At 43.4% G+C, this 19879-nt stretch overlaps 1 protein-coding gene across 4 annotated transcripts in view; it reads right to left on the reverse strand.

Moving 5' to 3' along the window:
- Positions 1-266: 266 nt before the first annotated feature.
- PKDCC (protein kinase domain containing, cytoplasmic) overlaps positions 267-19879 on the reverse strand; it is a 61175-nt gene continuing 41562 nt past the window's right edge. The window contains exons 6-7 of one of the 4 annotated variants that reach the window (XM_077337916.1): positions 11422-11595; positions 267-2755 (exon numbers count right to left, since the gene is read on the reverse strand). In XM_077337916.1, coding sequence (XP_077194031.1) covers positions 2670-2755; positions 11422-11595 — 260 coding nt within the window. In that variant the 3' untranslated portion in view covers positions 267-2669. Of the gene's footprint in view, positions 2756-11421; positions 16913-19879 lie in introns of those variants that run through there. The other 3 variants (XR_013231070.1, XR_013231069.1, XM_077337925.1) reach the window with 3 other exon arrangements.

The raw sequence follows: 19879 nt of genomic DNA on the forward strand, positions 1-19879 counted from the left end.
CCTTGGATTTCCAGGCAACAGAGATCAGTTCATTTGGAGAAAATGGACACTTTGGAAGGTGGAAACTAGGGCATTATACCCACTGAAGTCCTTTCCCATCTCCTTCCCCACCCTTCTCAGGCTCCACCCAGGTTTTTCCTACCCCTGAACTGGCAACCATAGCGGTTACAGAAGAATCTCATTTAAAGAGAGCTGTAGTCCAGAATAAATCAGTTCTGCCATTTTTTAGAGCAGCAGAAAGAAGAAAATGCTTCAATGACAAAAACAAGTTTGTCCATTTGATTTTATTTTCTTACAAAAATAAACAATTTAAAAACAAAAGTACAAAAGATCTGAATGTACAAACTAGAAAACAGTATGACATTTGTCATTTTTAACATCTTCTTGCTTGCTTTCATTGAAAGCATATTATTTAAGACGCACATCACATGTAAAAGGTTTGCTGTTTCTATTGCATTATTAAGGCTCGGGTTCATTTGCTGTGGTTCTGGTCATTCATTCTTAAAGCTTGTAAGCAGCGCCTTCAAAGAACCAGCAATATAACTGTGTAACCTGTTGTACGATACATTTGGGAAATTGTGCTGCTCCTTCTTATCAGCGGATTTGCTGATGCATCAGAAATACAGTTCTGTGTGAATGCTAAAGACAATGGCAATGGCCAACATGACATGCTGAGGTTTTTCAGGTGTTCTCCTGATCATGTGCGGAGGTTATGACCATATGAATTATCCACATTGCTCCCCCTAAGGCATATAATTATTAGGATGCATGAACAATCCAGAGTACCTCTCACAGTTGAATTTCGAAAACAATGACACAGGTGACCCATTCTGCAAACCTGAGTATATGAGCCTTACAGCTGAATCTGTCGAATATCAAATATATGTGTCTCCCACACATTTGCCATGCAGTTCTGAATGCACTTACACTCTACTAGGCCCACTGATCTCAGTGGATTTACAAGGGTGTAACTCTGCTTATGACTGCACTGCATACTTAAATCTTAGGGCCAAACTAGATGTGCCATCTCATGACTTCCATGAGCACATCACTACCATTTTCAAGTAGTTATTTACAAATGACTGTGACAGCCTACACTGTGGTGAGGTGCTCTCTCCCACACACACACACACCTTATTACCCACTACCACCCATGTCTCTTTTGGTACTTTAAAATGGGGAGGGAGGAGACCAAAGCACAATGCTGGAACCCAATCAGGATTGGGCCCCTCAGGAAATTTTTAAGTGACTTTAAAAAGGTGGCAGCTTTCTTCTGGTAGTCACAAAGACACCATCACATCAAGTTTGGCCCTTACTTACTGCACAACATTGGTCAACATCAAACATTTAAATTGCACATTAAGCTGAATCTGAGATGAGGCAAATGAGAGACGTTCTAGTCTTAAATTAAATTACAGAGCTTTGATCAGCTGAATATATATATAGCTAGCCACTCCTGGATTCTGTCTCTCTGTACCACACTCTACCATGACCATGGTGTGGTGCCTAAGAAGAACCTGTGTAAAAGTGAAGACTCGATTGTCAATGGCTCTCATAAAGTTATAATTATAAAAATGGCTGCAAGAAAAATACTTCCCTAGGCAAGAAGCTAGGGTCACGAAGCCCACAGCTCAACAGTATGAGTTCACTTCCCCCAAATAAGGACATGATTTCTACTCACTCCTTTGGAAAAAGTAAATTGTCTGCACTTAGGGACATCATTGAGCAGTGAAAATCCATGTCCCCCATTCATGAGGATAGGTGCTATATAGATCTGTCGGACTCATTGTGCCAACCCCAGAGGTTTCCATTCATTTCAGTGATGGGTGCTCTGCTGGTTTACAGTAAATGGGAAGTTGGTTGTACAGTGAATCGATCTATTCTGCTTTGATCCACTGGACAAAGATCATAATAGGTTTTGGTCATGTATATTTGGTACAACAAACCATGAGCATTGATTGTCTCCCAAGAGATTTGATCTTTAGTTTTGAAACACATGAGGTCTTTCACTGCTGTGGTGATTGTACTTGTCCACATAAATAATAACTGAACAGAGGTCTCAAGCTTCCTATGGAAAGGAAAAATTTCCATCCCAACCCTATGCAAAAAAGCAACATAACATTTATAATCCTAATAGGAAAAGCAACCTAAGGCTGATCTTTGCTTTCTAACAACCTATGGATAGCCACACAGTGTATCACATTCTGGATTTCATTCTGCCTTTAAAAACAAAATCACATTTTAAAAATGTCATTCTATTGCACATTCATCCTGGGCCCATTCTGCACACATTGGATAGTGCACTTTCAATGTGCTTTGGCAGCTGGAATTTCCTGTGCTGAACAAGAACATCTACTTCTAAAGTGTATTGAAAGTGCATTATCTATTGCATGCAGAATAGGCCCTGGCCATACCGGTGCCTTCTTTAAAGTTTGGTTTCACACTCCATAGATGAGAATGAGTGATAGTGCAATGCCCTCGCCACACTTAGCTTCCTCGGATGCAACTGCGGTCTACATTTATATGCAAACTGCTACCTTTACTGACTAGCTGGACTAGGGCAGCATACTGCCCTTTACACACATACTGGGGAGGAAGGCTGATTGAATTTCATGGGAGATACTTTTGAGTAAACTTGCATAGGATTGAACTCTCGGTCACGTTCTCTTTCAATGCATCACTTTCACGAATGTTGTCTTGTCACGATCAGCCATAATGGACGTGGATCCCATCTTGAAGTAGACAAGCTGCCGACCTATAGAGAACAAAAAAGAAGGAAAGAAAGGTTAATAGAAATAAAGTGCACACTCTAGATCCGACAATACCCTCTGAAGTCATCCAGGAGTGCCCTCTGCATTTACCATCTATTCACCGAGTCAAGATGACAAAAGTAGATATAGATGTTCTCAGAGGCTGCTCTTCAGTTTTTGGATTCTCTTGCCTCAAAGACTCAACAAAGTCCAGATCTATGCATCTCCAGGAAATGGCATAAAATAGTTTCAGTCCAATTAGATTTGGATCACTGGGATAGTGAATGGAAGGAGTATGATAAGGGCTTAATCACACTTAATCCTTCTGACAAATTCTTACCTATGCTGATCCATTGGGAAAAGGCAGGATCATCAAATCAAAGAAACAGAAATAACATCACCATATTATGGCCACTGACTACTAAGGGGAGGATGTACACATTACATTCATTTTATTTTTTTCATTGTTTGCTTATAGGCTGCCTTGTTCACCCTCCCTCCCCCCAAAAAAACTAAGGCATGATACAAAATCCTTAAATAGAACTGATCAAAATAAGAGATGGGTCTGTGATCGGAAACCCTTGTCAATGTGACATATATGATAACTTTACCCATGTTGTAAAGTCATTATATTGTGCACTTCGCTGCCCCTAGAGTGAGAGTGGGGAGAACCCACAATAGAATGGCATCATATTAAGTATGTTGAAGTAATGCATGGGGGAGGCAAAGAATTCAAAGCAGGGATGCCATTAGTGGGCATCTGTGCTCTAAAGTGCAGGGACAATCTACACATAATTGTGAGATTCTGTGCTCTGAATTCCATATGTGTTGTTCTATTACCAAACAACCATGGAACAGGCTTCCTCAGGAGGGTTCTCCTTCTTTGGAAGTCTTTAAGCAGAGGCTAGAAGTTTTTGTGAACTTTGGCAGATTATGAGTGGGTGGTCAGGGAGGGATGGGCCAGTGTTTGTCTCTTGTGGCCCTTCCTTGCATAAAGTGTACCTAACTGTCAGTGTTAATGACAGATTCAAATGGGTAGCTGTGTTTAACAGTCTTTAACAGGATTTAAGTTCTCCAGCTTTGGAAGGTTTTAAGCAGAGGCTAGATAGTAATCTCACAGAAATGCTGACTTATGAACTTAGGCAAATTGTGAGGGGTGGGCAGGAAGGGATGTGCCAGCGCTTCTCTCTTGTGGCCCTTCCTTGCATACCCAGGGAATTGCTGATTTCCGCTGTGGGTCGATGAGTTTCTTCCAGGCCAGGCTGAATTCTGAAGATTTTTTGCAGGTGGGGGATGGGAATCACTTGTGCATGAAATTGGGGCCACCGTGGGTGGTCAGGTAGGTGTGAGTTCCTGCATTGTGCAGGGGGTTTGACTAGATGACCCCGGAAGTCATCCAACTGTATGATTCTATGTATGAGCCACAGTGGATCAAAAAAACCATGCATGAAAGCCACTGAAGGCAAGAATGAAGCTAGGTGTGTATAATAACCCAAATTATCAATAAATATATATCCATGGGATTAAAACCATCAAAAATAATTAAACAGTGGTTGCACATACAACTGGGGGGGGGGGAGTTTGGATGGCATATTGTATTGCCAAAACAATCCAAGTGTCATATGGAAATGAGGTGACACTGGCCACCCTGAGCAGGCAACAGATGGCTTTGGCTAGCCTCCCTTCCCTTCCTACTTCATCTCCACCTCCCTTTGCTGAATAGGACAGGACTGGAAAGGGAAGAGAGAATGAAGACTGGGTGGGGGACCAAGTGGGCAGGTGGACAGAGGATGGGAAGGAGGCAAAAGCAGGCAGGTAAGTAGACTGGGCAGATAGAAGCAACACCAGGCAGATGGGTGGGTAGAGGGAAGGCTGGGCACATGCAGGAAAGCACCGGTGGCTAGAAGAGAAGGAGGGATGATCATGCAGGAAAAGCAGTTGAGTGGGGTGCAAGAGGAAGAGGGTGCAGGCAGGTAGGCCAATGGATGGGTGGGAGAGGAAACAGTAAGAGGGGGAGAATGAAGGACAGGGGGGCAATAGGATTAAAAGCATACTGGGTGTCCTGACAAGTCCCCTCTTCTTGAAACTAAAAAAAGTAATTGTGATGGGAGGAACAACAGTGCTTCTGGTGAACCCTTCCCCTCTGCACCATTCCCTCCTGCACACATGTGTATTAAAGCAGCTTGTCAGGGAAGACCGACAGATACTGCCAGAAGGTGCAGGGAGATTTTCATCTAAAGAAATGGAATGGGGGGAGGGGAGGGGGCAGGAGAAGAGTTTAGCTCCTCTTGCTTGTGATTGTGTCCTAACATATACCAGGAGTCCCCCATAACTAATTTTCAGAACCAAATCACATGTTTAACGTTCCCATCATAGAACTTCAGTGTCACATGCGGTTTCACTCTTGTGCTTGGCCAGCAAATTAGGTGTTCAGACACAAAGTCAGAAATTGAAACCCAGTTGCTGTTGCCAGGAGGGGCAGGATATAAATCGAAAAACAAATAAAATAAATATATTTTTTAAACCCAGAAAAGTCACTCACAATTTCAAATTCCAAGATGTATGAGGAAAAGTTGAGAGAGCTTGGTCTGTTTAGCCTGGAGATAAAACAACTAAGAGGTGATACGATAGCCATCTTCAAATACTTGAAGGGCTGTCATATAGAAGATGGAGCAGAGTTGTTTTCTGTTGCCGCAGAAGGTCTAACCAGAACCAATGGGGCGAAATTGATTCAAAAGAATTGTCAGCTTAACATCCGGAAGAAGTTTCTGACAGTTATAGCAGTTCCTCAGTAGATCAGGATTCCTCAGGAGGTGGTGGGTTCTCTTTCCTTGGAAGTTTTTAAGCAGAGAAGTTTTAGATAGCCTTCTCACAGAAATACTGATTCTGTGAATTTAGGCAGATTGTAAGTGGGTGGGCAGAAGGGATTGTGTCTGAGCTTGGCTCTTGTGGCCCTTTCTTGCATGACCAGGGAAATGCCAGTCACCATTTTAGGGTCAGGAGGTGAATTTCCTCCAGGCCAGACTGGCCAGGGATTCTGGCTTTGGGTATCATCTGGGCATGGAATTGGGGTCACTGTGGTGGACACGTAGTTGTGAATTTCCGGCATTCTGCAGGGGGTTGAACTAGATGACTGTGGAGATGCCTTCCAACTTTATGATTCTATGATTCTAGATCCCAGCCTATTCAACTGAGAAATATACTGTGCCGTGTAGGCCAAACAGTAGTTTTGCCAGTTTTTAAACATTTAAGAGTTTTTCCCACATGTTTAGAGTTATCATTTCAGTTATTATTGATTAGTATCATATCGTTATTATGGATTGATTGTTGATTGTCATTCCTCGTAAAGTGCTTTGCTGTTCTAGGACAGAAAAGAGATTTTAAAAGCAAAATGAAGGAGCCCAACATACCAGACTCAACATGAAGGACACCTCGGACACGCATTCTCCCTGAGGTCACTTGGAGCTGTCCTTCAAGACAGGTTGTCTTTGTTACTATCTGTTAGTGCTGAGACAGCAAGCTTTGGCCTCCAGCCCCTCAACGGAGGCTCCTCCTCACATTTCATCCAGCTGGAAGCAGTCTCCTTGCACACACATGCTAATCTCGATGGCACTCGCCACGACCGATAAAGGGAAGGCGCTGGAATGTGTTCCACAGGATCACTCCTGCAGCTGTTCAGCCTTCCTCTACTTTCACAGTCTCACCATCATGCAAAGGACCCTAGCCTCTCCCATATCCTGCCCCTCATGACTGCTGCCACCAGCAATGTCATGAGGTGTTCCAAATACGGCCAAAGGAAGTTCTGTATATTTCACAGCCATCAAAAACACAGATACTGATTTGCAGCTAATTTCTTAGTTTCTGGGGAAGTGTTTGTTATTTCCCACATGTCCTCAAGACAATTAAGGGAATGCATTGGGTTCTTGCTAGAAAGATCAGTTTTCATCTTTAAATTAATATAGTCTTAGCTCTTGTGACAGAAGTCCAGCAGATTGCTTAGGCATGTAAGATAAGAGCAGTAAAGGATCCTTTTATGGGGGGGGGAACAGGCTAAAAGGAAGGCAACAGTTTCTTCAACCTATTGTTGAAGTTTTTCCTCCTTTCCCACAAAGTCCATCTGCTGTTCTTTTAACAAAAAAGACCAGAGAATCCTCCTCAGTTCTTTCTTTTTAATTCCAAGGCTATGGCAAAGAATTTGATGCTGACACAGAGTGTGACATTTCAGATCTAAACTGCTGTGCTTGGACCAAAGGGCAGAACAAAAGGCCACATCAGCTACTACTAAAGGTAAAGGTATCCCCTGTGCAAGCACTGGGTCATGTCTGACCCTTGGGGTGACGCCCTCTAGCGTTTTCATGGCAGACTCAATACGGGGTGGTTTGCCAGTGCCTTCCCCTTACCTTCAGCTACTACTAGATCCTTTTAAATAGAGATCTCCAGGATTGGGTCCTTCTGCATGCCAAGCACATGTACTACCATTAGGTCACAGTCCCAGCACATGATTCCCATCAATGTGTCATACACCTCCTTCACTATGGGACAGCAAATGTTTAAGGATCAACCTGATTAATTAACATGTGGTGACAATATAAAAAATAATAGGTCAGGAAAAGTTTTTTAAAAAATTTAAATAACCTTTACATTTTTTCCGTCACCAACTCCCAACTGCCTAAGTGTGTTTGTTTATGTCTTTATTTATTTTTACATTTGTATTCCGCCCTTCCCTGAAGGCTTAGGGCTGATCACATCAGATAACTCCCATTCAATAAATAAGATAAAATTAAAATTCTGAAATTATCATTAATTTGCATAAAAGCCGTTCCCTTCTCCCGGGAGAAAGGAGGGCACGTAATATATACCTCGATGGTTGGATTTTGGGCAGGAAGGCCAGGAGGTTAGATGCCATTTCAAGACCTCAACAATAGGCCTGTCTTTAGAGGAATTAGTTTCAGGGTGAAGTAGGCATCTCAACCTCATATGCACCAAGCCAAATGAAATAAGACTGACATGACAGCAGCCCACTAAGAGACAGTGTGGCATGCCGGCTATAGTGTTTGATTAGGATCCAGAAAATCAGTGTTTGAATCCACATTCTGCATGGAAGCTTGCTGGGTAGACCATACTCTCACAGCCTAGCCTACTTTACAGACTGTTGAACAGATAAAGCAGAGGAGAGGAAACTAATGTAAGTTGCTTTGGATCCCCCACTGAGGAGAAAGGCAGGGATGTAAATAAATAAACTTACCAGCCTCCTGGTTTTGCTAATGGCCTGAGAAAGAGGACTGTTGATCACTGGCAGACCATGTAATAGATGACTGGTGAGATGCATGTGGCTAAGTGAGTCAGGACTTGTGCAAATCAAGATGAAAGAAAGGCTCAGTGTGGCAGGAATAACACACAGTAGGCCTCAGGAGTGAGGCTAGGACCTGTGCATGTGCCCCCTCCTCTATAAAAAGAATAATTCATGTCCTCCTCTTTTGCAAAGGATCATGCACACATCTGGGGTCACACACAATATTCTATGAACAGAGGCAAATTCACAGAAAACTGAGGTTTAAGCTATATATGACAGCAGCAGACCTGTTTGTTGAAACCTGGGTCTGTCCCCAGTCACACTGGAAACAGTGTAACGGAGTAGATTTGTGGAGGGAGTCAGAGGAGTTGAATCTGGGCCATGTCTGCCCTGAAAACACAGACGCAGTTAAAGAGAAAAGCGCCTGGTGGCACAGATACTAAGAATATAAACTGTAAAATCCATCTCTCTTTATCCACTTTCTAAGCAACTGGTAGATCTAATTTTAAATATTCAGTCTGCTGACATCAAGGCTGAACCTTGTTCTTGCATCCACCATGGACCCAGCCTTCAAACTGGTTAATAAGACCAACCCATTCAAAAGATATTCTGTTCTGACTGAGATTGTGGGTGGCAGAAGAATGGGGAGAAATGTGATTTATAGAATCATAGAATCATAGAGTTGGAAGGGGCCATACAGGCCATCTAGTCCAACCCCCTGCTCAATGCAGAATCAGCCCTAAGCATCCTAAAGCATCCAAGAAAAGTGTGTATCCAACCTTTGCTTGAAGACTGCCAGTGAGGGGGAGCTCACCACCTCCTTAGGCAGCCTATTCCACCGCTGAACTACTCTGACTGTGAACATTTTCCCCCCTGATATCTAGCCTATATCGTTGTACTTGTAGTTTAAATCCATTACTGCACGTCCTTTTCTCTGCAGCCAATGGGAACAGCATCCTGCCCTCCTCCAAGTGACAACCTTTCAAATACTTAAAGAGGGCTATCATGTCCTCTCTCAACCTCCTTTTCTCCAGGCTGAACATTCCCATGTCCCTCAACCTATCTTCATAGGGCTTGGTCCCTTGGCCCCAGATCATCCTTGTCGCACTCCTCTGTACCCTTTCAATTTTATCTATGTCCTTCTTGAAGTGAGGTCTCCAGAACTGCACACAGTACTCCAGGTGTGGTCTGACCAGTGCCATATACAATGGGATTATGACATCTTGTGATTTTGATTTGATGCCCCTGTTGATACAGCCCAAAATGGCATTTGCCTTTTTTACCGCTGCATCACATTGCCTGCTCATGTTTAGCTTACAATCCACAAGTGCCCCAAGGTCTCGTTCACACACAGTGTTACCTAGAAGCATAAACCCCATCCAGTAGATATGCTTTTCATTTTTCTGACCCAGATGCAGAACTTTACACTTATCTTTATTAAATTGCATCTTGTTCTCATTTGCCCATTTTTCCATTGTGTTCAGATCTCGTTGAAGATCTCGTTATCTTTGTAACCTGCACAGACTGGTAACAAAGCTCCTGGATATGGTCTTTTTTTCTTTGCACAGTTCAACTAATTGCAGCATTACAATCTGTTCATGGCTACAGGTCAGGTGACCTCCCTTCAGTACATAATGCTGTGCTCACAACTCTAGCAGTGACCTGTGTGGAATCTAGTCTTTTTTATAGCCTCTATGCTGTTTTTAGAAAATGATAGCTGCCTCCTTCATTGTGCTTTTGCATAGTCCTGCCAGCTTTTTCAGCTGAAGGAAGTGGTGGAGAATTTACAGCTCACAAGCCAGATGTGTCACCTGCCTATTTCTGCATGAGCAAAACAGTGACTATCAGACATGATCTAACCTTTTGGTACCATTGATAGACTGCACAGTTTGGCAGCCACCAAATTAAAATGCACTTTGGGACTGAGATTAAAGGATTCCCCTTCCATGCAATCCAGTATCCTCCCTGTGCCTACTATGATGAAAAAAGGATTACAGATAGTGGTTTCCTAACATTTCATACCTAAACCTTGCAGACATTTCTGTTTCAGAAGCATGAAGATCCACTGGCAACATCCAAGTTGTCAAGTGCCATGCATCCCTGTTGATTAGACTCGTTGGGTTGGGAATGGATGTGATATTGTGATTCTGCTCTTACTTGACTGGCCACTTTGATAAGTAGTTGCTGGGGGGGTGTAGTGATGTTTGGCCCAGTGACCTTTATGCTGCATGTCTCTCATGAAGTTTAACGTTTACATGGAACCTATGGGAGAGATTAGCTAGGGATTTGAGTGAAGTGCCACCAATGCACAAATTATACCAAGTTCTATTTCTCCTTGACAGTTGTGTGCAGTGGGTCTGTGGAAGTGCTGAACAGGGGTCTAGAGAAGACAACAGGAGCACAATCCCCACAAGACTAAGGTGCTATTGTTCAATGGCAAAGGCACTTGAGGTCACAGTAGTTAGCCCATTGGGGGGGATCGTTCCCTCTAAAGGAGGTCTGTAGCTTGCCAGTGCTACTGGATCCTGCTACTGGGGCTCAGTTCTGCAGCATGTAGTACCTTTGTTCCAGTTGATGTACCACCTACATCCACTCCTCAAAGGGCATGATCTGGCCACAAGTTTTGTTCATCCACAGGTTAGATTAGTGGAATGCACTGGAATGCACTGCCTTTGAAAATAGTCTGGAAACTTTAAATGCTGCTGTTGGGAGCTTGATATCTAACACTTGGATTTTCCAGTAACTCTGGCCCCAACAACAGTGAGAGTAATTTGGGGGTGTAGGTCAGCAAGACAGCATCATGCAATGTTGCTTCCTGCTCAGAACTTGAAACTGATATTGCCACACTAGGCTTTCCCCTGTGGTATGAACCACAATGATTGAGAACACTCCCAGAGTTCTGTGCACTGCAGCAACATCACATCTGGATTCCTAGGTAGGAGAGACAGGGTATAAATGAAGTAAGCATGCATATAACAGTTTCCCCCCATTTGCAGGGAGGGGTGGTATAAAAATGTAACAGATAAATAAATAAAATCTGCAAACAAGTCTCACTGCATCTCCTCTTCCTGACAATTTCGCTGGTATAGAAGGAGAGTCGCCATCAGAAAGATGAGAGAGGAAGGTACTGGGTTTGGGAATCTTGTTAGAAAGCCTACTCACATCTTCCAAGTTCCATGGGAAAAAAATAGTACAGGAGAGGTTCTTTCAATGAAAAGCTTAAGGAGCATGTGACAGCAGCAACAAATAGATGATTCCTATCTCCCTTTGTTTGTTTCAAAATGCCAATTTCTGAATGAAAAGCAAAGGCACAGTGCCAATTTCAAATAGTCCCATCATTTGGTGAGCATGTAACTTCAGCTTGGTAGCACGTATTACCTGTCCATGTTGTTTGGTTGGTCAGAACAAAAGCTTTGCACTGGGAATGGCTCTCACAAACGTCCATGGCTTCATTAACATCAAACACAGAGAGAAGGCATCCCTTGTGATGATACGATGGCCAACATCTGTAATTCTCATTGACAATAGTGGCTTCAGGCATCCTTCTATAGTCTATAATTTTTAAAAAGGAAAGTAACAAAAAAGGAAATGAACATTCACTTCTTCAGTCAACCATGAGACAAGTTGGAGGGCTTCAACAGGCTCTTTAAAAAATTGTTACTGAAACACTTTTCAGTTTCTGCAAAATGCATTACTTTTTCTTATATGCGCCTAGCTTGACACATTTGCCCCCAAGAATATTTTGTTACCTTCATTTTGATGAGGAATAACGTTGACAATATGCTCTTCCCCAGCTCCATCCCTCTCTTCCTGCTCGTCCTACACAAGCTGCCGATTTGGTCGGGGCCTTTATGGGCCGTGAACAACATCCAGTTGAGTAAACCAGACAGTGAGCTGAACTGTCATGGTGAGATCCAATGAGGCATTCCCAGCCCCCCTTCTGAGGCAGGAGAGCGTGGCTGTTTTTCTCTTACTTTGTGAAGAAAAGATGGGGGCTTTAATTAAGCCTTTTTTTACTCCTTCCTTGAATTAATACAAAAGGGCAGTTGCTTAATGGGCCCCAGAAGAGAAAGCCACAAGGGAGGGGGGAGGGGAGAAGAAAGGCCACAAACTTTGGCTCTTGCCTGGCACCTCTCCCTTGGCTGTGGATTAACTGACCCCTTTGGCTGCCTTTCAGTCTCCCTCCTTTTATGAGCTCCTTTTTCTCGCTTGTTTGCTGCTCACAGCTCTCGTCCGTTTCCCAGCTGCTTGCGGTCTCCTCTAATGAATGCATCCGCCAAATTAAACTAATCATTTGTAAATATTTCTGCTTAGCCCTCAGACACACAAAAAAATTCACCAGGCAAGATCACGAGCTTCCAAATTGTACAGATTACAGAAACTGTATCGGGAGTCTCAGTTTCACGGCTTGCAAGTCTCTGAGTCATTTCAGTTCAAGGGCTTTCGCCTGCAAGCTATGAAATTTCAGCCTGTCGACATTTGGGAAAGGGTTTCATAACGCTGCTTCCAATGTAACAGGCACGGAGGTCACTGTTGGCTGCAATTAGGTGCCTGCTCACCTGGGGAGAAGTGGGATCTATTCCCAGCAAACAAGCATGGAAGAAAGACCACATATCCCAATAGACAATAGAGCTAATACACAATTGCTCTCCATTGCATTTAGTATGCATTCCATACACTATTGCTGGAATATGCAAGATCTGCAGATCTGAGCAGAATATAAAGGGTGTCCCCACAAGGGGCATTAGAGGAGATGTATTTTAGCATAGATAGGACAGAAACTTCCCAATTATGATCTTCAAATTATCTCCTCCTGTGGCCTGATTGGCTCTACAGGGGACTTCCTGCTTTTTGAGTGTAGAACAGCAGTTGAACAGAAAAATAATAGCAGACAACAGCTAACAGTTAGTTAGGTCTCTTCTCTCCTCTTTCTATGCATAGTTGTCTCTCTCCTGAATTAAAAAACTATTTAAGTTGTTAAGCTGCCTGGTGCTGCACCCTCTCTGCACAATGAAACCATGCCAACAGCTATATCCTTGTAAAATCTTGTGATCTGTTTAGTGAACACAGGACCACGTTGCACAGTCTTCAAGTACAGTATTTGCTGGCATATAAGACTACTTTTCCCCCCTGAAAAACATGCCTCCAAGTGGGGGGGTCGTCCTACACGCCGGGTACACTTCAGTTGGGATAGACATAGCTGCCCATAGTGGCCCATAGTACTGTAATGTAATGTAACAAACTCTATATTTTGAGTGGAAATGTTGGGGGTCGTCTTATACGCCCAGTCGTTTTATATGCTGGCAAATATGGTAATTCCTTTCCCTATGATGACAAAAATACAAAGGCATACCCCAGAAAACATTCTGCCCAGATATCAAAGCTGTGTACTTTCTGGCTTCTTTAATTCTTCAAAGTAAAAACTGTGCACCAAAAGAAATGATACAGTTGGCAACCTACATAAATTGTATAATTGGTCATTGGCTTGTTTTGCCTAACTCATTTTGCCTCTTTTACTCATAGGCAACAGATCAAATATTATGGAGAGCCCTGGGGTGCTATGCCTGGAACTGATGCTCTGTGAGACAGGTAAGAGAGTAATGCTGAGATGAAATTGTAGGTGTTGCTGGGTGTGCAGCTAATATTCAGGACTGATTTTAGCACTTCTAGTCACCTTAGAACTAATATAAACGACTAAACCCAAAAAACTTCAGACAAAGCACATTATAAATAGGAATACTTGACTCCCTGCACGTCAGGGCATTTGTAATGGAAATGAGCTTGAAAAATAAAGCTACTTGGGAAGAAGAAGAAGAAGAAGAAGAAGAAGAAGAAGAAGAAGAAGAAGAAGAAGAAGAAGAAGAAGAAGAAGAAGAAGAAGAAGTTGGTTCTTATATGCCACTATTCTCTACCTGAAGGAGGCTCAAAGCGGCTTACAGTTGCCTTCCCTTTCCTCTCCCCACAACAGACACCCTGTGAGGTAGGTGAGGCTGAGAGACCCCTGATATTACTGCTCGGTCAGAGCAGTTTTCTCAGTGCCGTGGCGAGCCCAAGGTCACCCAACTGGTAGCATATGGGGGAGCGCTTACCAGATTAGATAGTCCCCACTCCTAACCACTACACCAAGCTGGCTCCTAGGTCTCTTAGTGCTCAGGGATGGTGTTTGGGAGTGGAGGGATGGGGGAGGCAGAAAATGGCACCCAAATGGTCAGGGTAAGGGCCTGTCTATATGGCCATACCTCAGAGGTCTAATGAATGGGGGCTTCATCAGTGAAATCTCTCAAGCCAAGCAAAAAAATGGAGAACAGGAGAACAGTGTAGGCTGTTTTCAGTCACCACTGGGTAGAAAGGTAAAATATAAATGAAGGAAATTAAATAAATAAAACAGAATAGCCTGGTTCCTTGCTTCTGGCTCCTTCCCTGGATAAATTTCTCCCTGCCAGTAAGGTAAAGGTATCCCCTGTGCAAGCACCGAGTCATGTCTGACCCTTGGGGTGACGCCCTCTAGCGTTTTCATGGCAGACTCAATACGGGGTGGTTTGCCAGTGCCTTCCCCAGTCATTACCTTTTTACCCCCCAGCAAGCTGGGTACTCATTTTACCGACCTCGGAAGGATGGAAGGCTGAGTCAACCTTGAGCCGGCTGCTGGGATTGAACTCCCAGCCTCATGGGCAAAGCTTTCAGACGGCTGCCTTACCACTCTGCGCCACAAGAGGCTCTTTCAGTCACCACTGGGTAGAAAGGTAAAATATAAATGAAGGAAATTAAATAAATAAAACAGAATAGCCTGGTTGCTTGCTTCTGGCTCCTTCCCTGGATAAATTTCTCCCTGCCAGTATACTACTGCAAATGCCAGAAATGTAACGTTCAATAAAACTGCAATGCACAACAATACTAAACCAACAGTTTGGAATTAAAATGCACTTCCCCCGAGACCTGATCTGCACATGCTGCTGAATAAGGTAGACAAATTCTGAGGTAATAGAAAGGATATACCTTCTCAAACTATAGACAGGGATATTTAAATTCTACCCTTTCAGTTTCCTGTCACTTCATATCACCTTATTCTCCATGTATAGACCAGGCTTTAAACTGTGTTAAAGGAGTACAGCAACATCTTTCTTCTCCCTCTCTCAGAAGCGCACACACATTTTCACAGCCTTCTGGCCTTTTCAAGAAGTCATTGTTCCAAGGCTGCTAACAATCCAGAAAGGGCATGGTAAAATTATAGAGTTTTTGATGACCCCTGTAGAGTTATCATTTTCACATCCAGATATTCCCCAGGAGCAACATCATGCTACGGTTGCCCCCCTCCCTGCTAGTTTCCAAGCATGACCTGCAACCCCACAGGGCCCAAAGCCTGAAAGCAGTTAAATGCAGTTCTCACTCTCAGCCATGACACAGCCTTACTTCCACTCCCCAGCCTCTGAAGCTCTGACCCAGAAGAACCTTTATCCATCCCTAAGCAACTCCAATCATCCTGTCGAATCCTGCAAACTTCATGAGGAGATGCTTAGGACTTCCGTCCCATCCAAAAATGTCTTGCAATGCTCTGTTCCTCTACTGTGTACACAAGCCAGTCAGTCCGTTATCTTGAATACATCATGCACTCCACACCAAAGACAACTGAATATGAGACAATCAATATGAAAGAGATAGAAGACAGGATTTCTCCAGGTTTTGTGAGATCCAATCTAGTATCACCAAAAACGGTGACCAGCATTAAGCTTGAACTGCCACATCAGTTCCTTAATCAATCACTCATCATCCACTTTCCTCACTGATTACAAAACAGAGAAAACAAGACTTCCAGCAACCATGCAGTAGGACTAGGATCACAGAAACCAGCAAATAATACAAGCAGAAAGTTGTCCAAGGAATAACATTCTATAAACAGTGCAGCGAGTGAACGACAAAGGTACAATACAGTGCGGGAAAATACAAAGGATATGTACTACAAATATAATGGACAATAATACTATTCCTCTATATACTTGTCCAAGGCTAATGAACCTTTAGGTAGAGCCTACCACTTTCCCAGAATTACAACTGCTGGCCAGTGAGGGTTGCCAAATCCAGCTTGGGAAATTCCTGGATATTTGTGAGCATAGTTTGGGGAGAGTGGAGCATGGCAAGACAACTTAGCAGGGATGGAATGCCTCAGAATCTAACCCTCAAAAGATGCTGCATTCTGCAGAGGAACCAATCTCTGTCATCTGGAGATCAGTAGCAATCCTCAAAGGAAGCAACCTGGAGGCTGACAACCCTGCCTTTAAACCAGAGACCATTTGTCCTGGAGGGCACGGCAGCGTCAGAGGGCACACTCTACAACATCACACCCCTGATGAACTTCTTCCCCTCCCCAAATCTGCTGCAAATCAGGAAATTTATTTTTATTTTATATTTATTTATTTATAATTACATTTGTATACCGCCACTCTCAGGCCTGCCGGCTCATGGTGGTTCACAACATACAAAATAGCATCTATCTATAAAACACAGCCATTTAAAATACCCCAATATATTAACAATAAATCCCCAAAATACCTAAAACCAAGGTGGTGGATTAATGCAAAAACTTGTCCCAACCTCACACGCAGCTGAACCAGTATGGGCTGGGAACTGGAGATAAAAAGAAAACTAGAAGACTAGAAAACTAAGAGGGGATCAATCAGCAGATCCAGGCCGGTCTAATACTTAAGCCTGGAGCCAGGGGAGGGGGGACACGGGAGGGGACAGTGAGAAACAGCCAGATACTCATCCATTGTGCTGCAGGTTTCGCTGTGAATCCCCTCCTCACGGATTGTTCACACTGAGTCACACTGATTTGTCCCATGAGCAGTTTTGGAAGCCAATTCTGGCTGAAGGGCTGGACAAAAATATTACAAACCAAATTAAAAAATTTCACCACTCACAAGAGGAGAAGGGAATGTGAAAACCTGAGAATCCACCAAAGCCTCAACCAAGCTTCTGTGTCCAACTTGCTCATGTTAGAAGTTATACATTATGTTCCAGATTCATTAGAGCCATTAAGCAGGGTTTGTATAATTGGTTTTGCTTGCAGAATTCAGCATTCTGGTTTGTGGAAATTTTGTCTTTCAGCTTTCCAGAAATCCGTTCCACCCTTCCTGCACTCAGAAATGTCATTACCCAGAGACAGACTAGCTGTAACTTTGGACACAGCCCCTGTGAATTCAGTGGTCTAAATAAAGCTCTTGTAATGTTACCTAACATGTTCTGTTCCTGTGAAAAGGTTCAGGCAAATAAAGTAAATCTTTCCACTCTTGGCAAACCCACATAGGTATGCAGCACAGACCCATCTGTCAAATTCCTAGAGCCCGGAAGCCACAAAGGTCTACAAAGGTCTCCAGGCTCTGGACTAATGTAAATAGTATGTCATAACATATTTAGTAAATGGTAATGCAAGCCACACGCAAATATACAGAGAGGAGAAAGAGGACTAATTGGGTCCCGAGAAGGGAAGTTAGTGAACATGATGAGCTGGTCTAAGTTGAAAGCTTCCCATTGACAGAGAGAGAGCCTTGAGGAGAACCACAGCAGGACAACTGGAAGGCCCTCTGTCTGACTGAAGGGACACAGAACAGCTCTGTTTCAAATGGGTTTTTTGCAAACTTCCAACACGGGCACACTATTTGGAACAGCCAATGATTTCAACAGTTGTTATCTTTCTTCCAGACTAATTAAATGAGGACTCACTGAGGCAAGGCAATTAACAGGAGTCTGGGGAGGTGGGACATATGGGGGGTCACTGTTGGATGACCATGTGATGTCACTTCCAGGGGAAATCCAGGAATGCTCTCAGTTATTCAAGAAATTGACAGAAACTCTATGGAAGAACTATAGAGTTTCCAGCAATTCCTACGCTGGACTAACATCACTTCCAGTTTTCCCTGAAAGCAGTGTAATGTCATCATCCAAGAGCAACTTATGTCCTCCCATTTGCCATTGGAGAGGTAACAGGAAATAGGAGCCAGGTATGTAGGATCCCTCCAACCAGAACATAGGAACTCTGGAAGCAGTAACACAATAAATACTGGCTATTAAGCTTGCCAGCCTCCAGGTGGTGGCTGAAGATCTCCTGCGATTACAACTGATCTTCATTTGACAGAGATCAGTTCACTTTTTAAAAATGGCTGCTTTGGAAGGTGGACTCCAAGGCTTTATACCCCACTGAAATCCCTTCCCCTCTTCAAACTCTGCCCTCCTCAGGTTCCAACATCCCCTCCCCCATTTCCAGGTATTTCCCAACCCAGAGCTGGCAACTCTACTTGCTAATCTCCTCCTGAATATGAAGAGCCCAAACTCACATATATTTGTCAACACTGACAGAATCGAAATGTCAGTATTCATTTCTATATGTTCAAAAAGCTGGGAACTGGATGTTTTTATGTTTTAAGCATTCATAAAATTCCCCTGGGGTTATTGGCATTCCCATTTGAATACCGACATTTACCAAAGTTTTCTGTAACTAATATTTATATCTATATATTGTAAGTGGCATCAAGCAAATCTCTGAAGAGGAGGCATAGAAGTATTCTAAATCATCATAGCTGCTCACTGAAGCCCTGACAAGACATTCACAGCTGGAATATGTACAGTGTAACTTTCCAAGGTGCACCAAAGAGCAATCTCTAATTCTAAATTAGCTTTGTAATGTGTGGCTTGCCCAGAGTATGGAGCAGTTGACCTTGCAGAGCTGCTAGGTTAAATTCGAATGCCATGAACTTTGCTTAACCAGAGCTGTTAAATAGCTCTAAACAAAAGTCTTGCCAGCGAACTCCAGCTCCTGTGTCAGCAAACTGAACAGACGCCTAGACTTTACAGAGCACGATACGATATACATCCAGTGTAAGGATATATATCTTCTGTTGCCTATCAAGTATGCCATTAGAAAACATCCAAAAATTGTGCATTTCAAATGCATTTACCTGAGGCTATTAAAATATGTATGGCTTCATGATTGTTATGCATGAAGGAGTCAGTGAGCAGAACAGCTCCAAAGTGTCAAGCAGGAGAATTGATCAACTTGTCTTATTTCCTCCGTATCAAATATGCAATGTTAATACAAATTATGTATACTCTGCTTTGTGCCTTAGACATAACCACTCTGTGAGGTTAGCAATTATCGTTTTCACTTTCCAGATGTGGAGGAAGCTGGAAAATAGGGACATGCCCAAGGCCACCCAGTGAGTTCATGGCTAGGCCAAGATCTGAACTCAGCTTAAAGTCCAGTACTCTGTCAGCTGGACCACACTGGCTGACAATTGGCAGGACACCCTGTGGAGGAGAGGAAAGCCATGGTGTTGGCACTCTGGTTTGCTTTTGTCTTTTGGGAATGCAATTACAGGAGGGTATGCAAGCAGCAAGTATTCAGGCTAGCGGATGGAAGAAACACCCCACACACCCCCAAGCTCCACATCAACTGGAAAACAAGGCTCACGGGATCCATAAACCCGTCAGCACATGCTAGATGCCTTGACACACAGCACAGATGGATGTGAATGATTAGACAAAGAGACAGACAGGGTGGCTGTAATGGCTTCTTAAGAATTAGGCACACTGGAAGCTTTACTATACCTCCCCCCTCCCCAAAAATATCACTAAACGCCCAATGGAAGAGAGCCTCTCCAGCCCCACGGAGAAGTACTTTATCCACAAGCAGTTGCCAAATTCTTAGTCCTGAAGTGGGACACACCTGAGAACATTGCATAAGACAATGGAGATAAGTGAGGGGAAAACAGGGAAGGAATGCAAATTTGCCCAAAAGGAACAAATGAGAGAGAGGAGGAATTTCAGGGGCCCCAAAGATAAAATC

The sequence above is a fragment of the Paroedura picta genome, chromosome 1 (assembly GCF_049243985.1).
Source record: "Paroedura picta isolate Pp20150507F chromosome 1, Ppicta_v3.0, whole genome shotgun sequence".
Classification (NCBI taxonomy): domain Eukaryota; kingdom Metazoa; phylum Chordata; class Lepidosauria; order Squamata; family Gekkonidae; genus Paroedura; species Paroedura picta.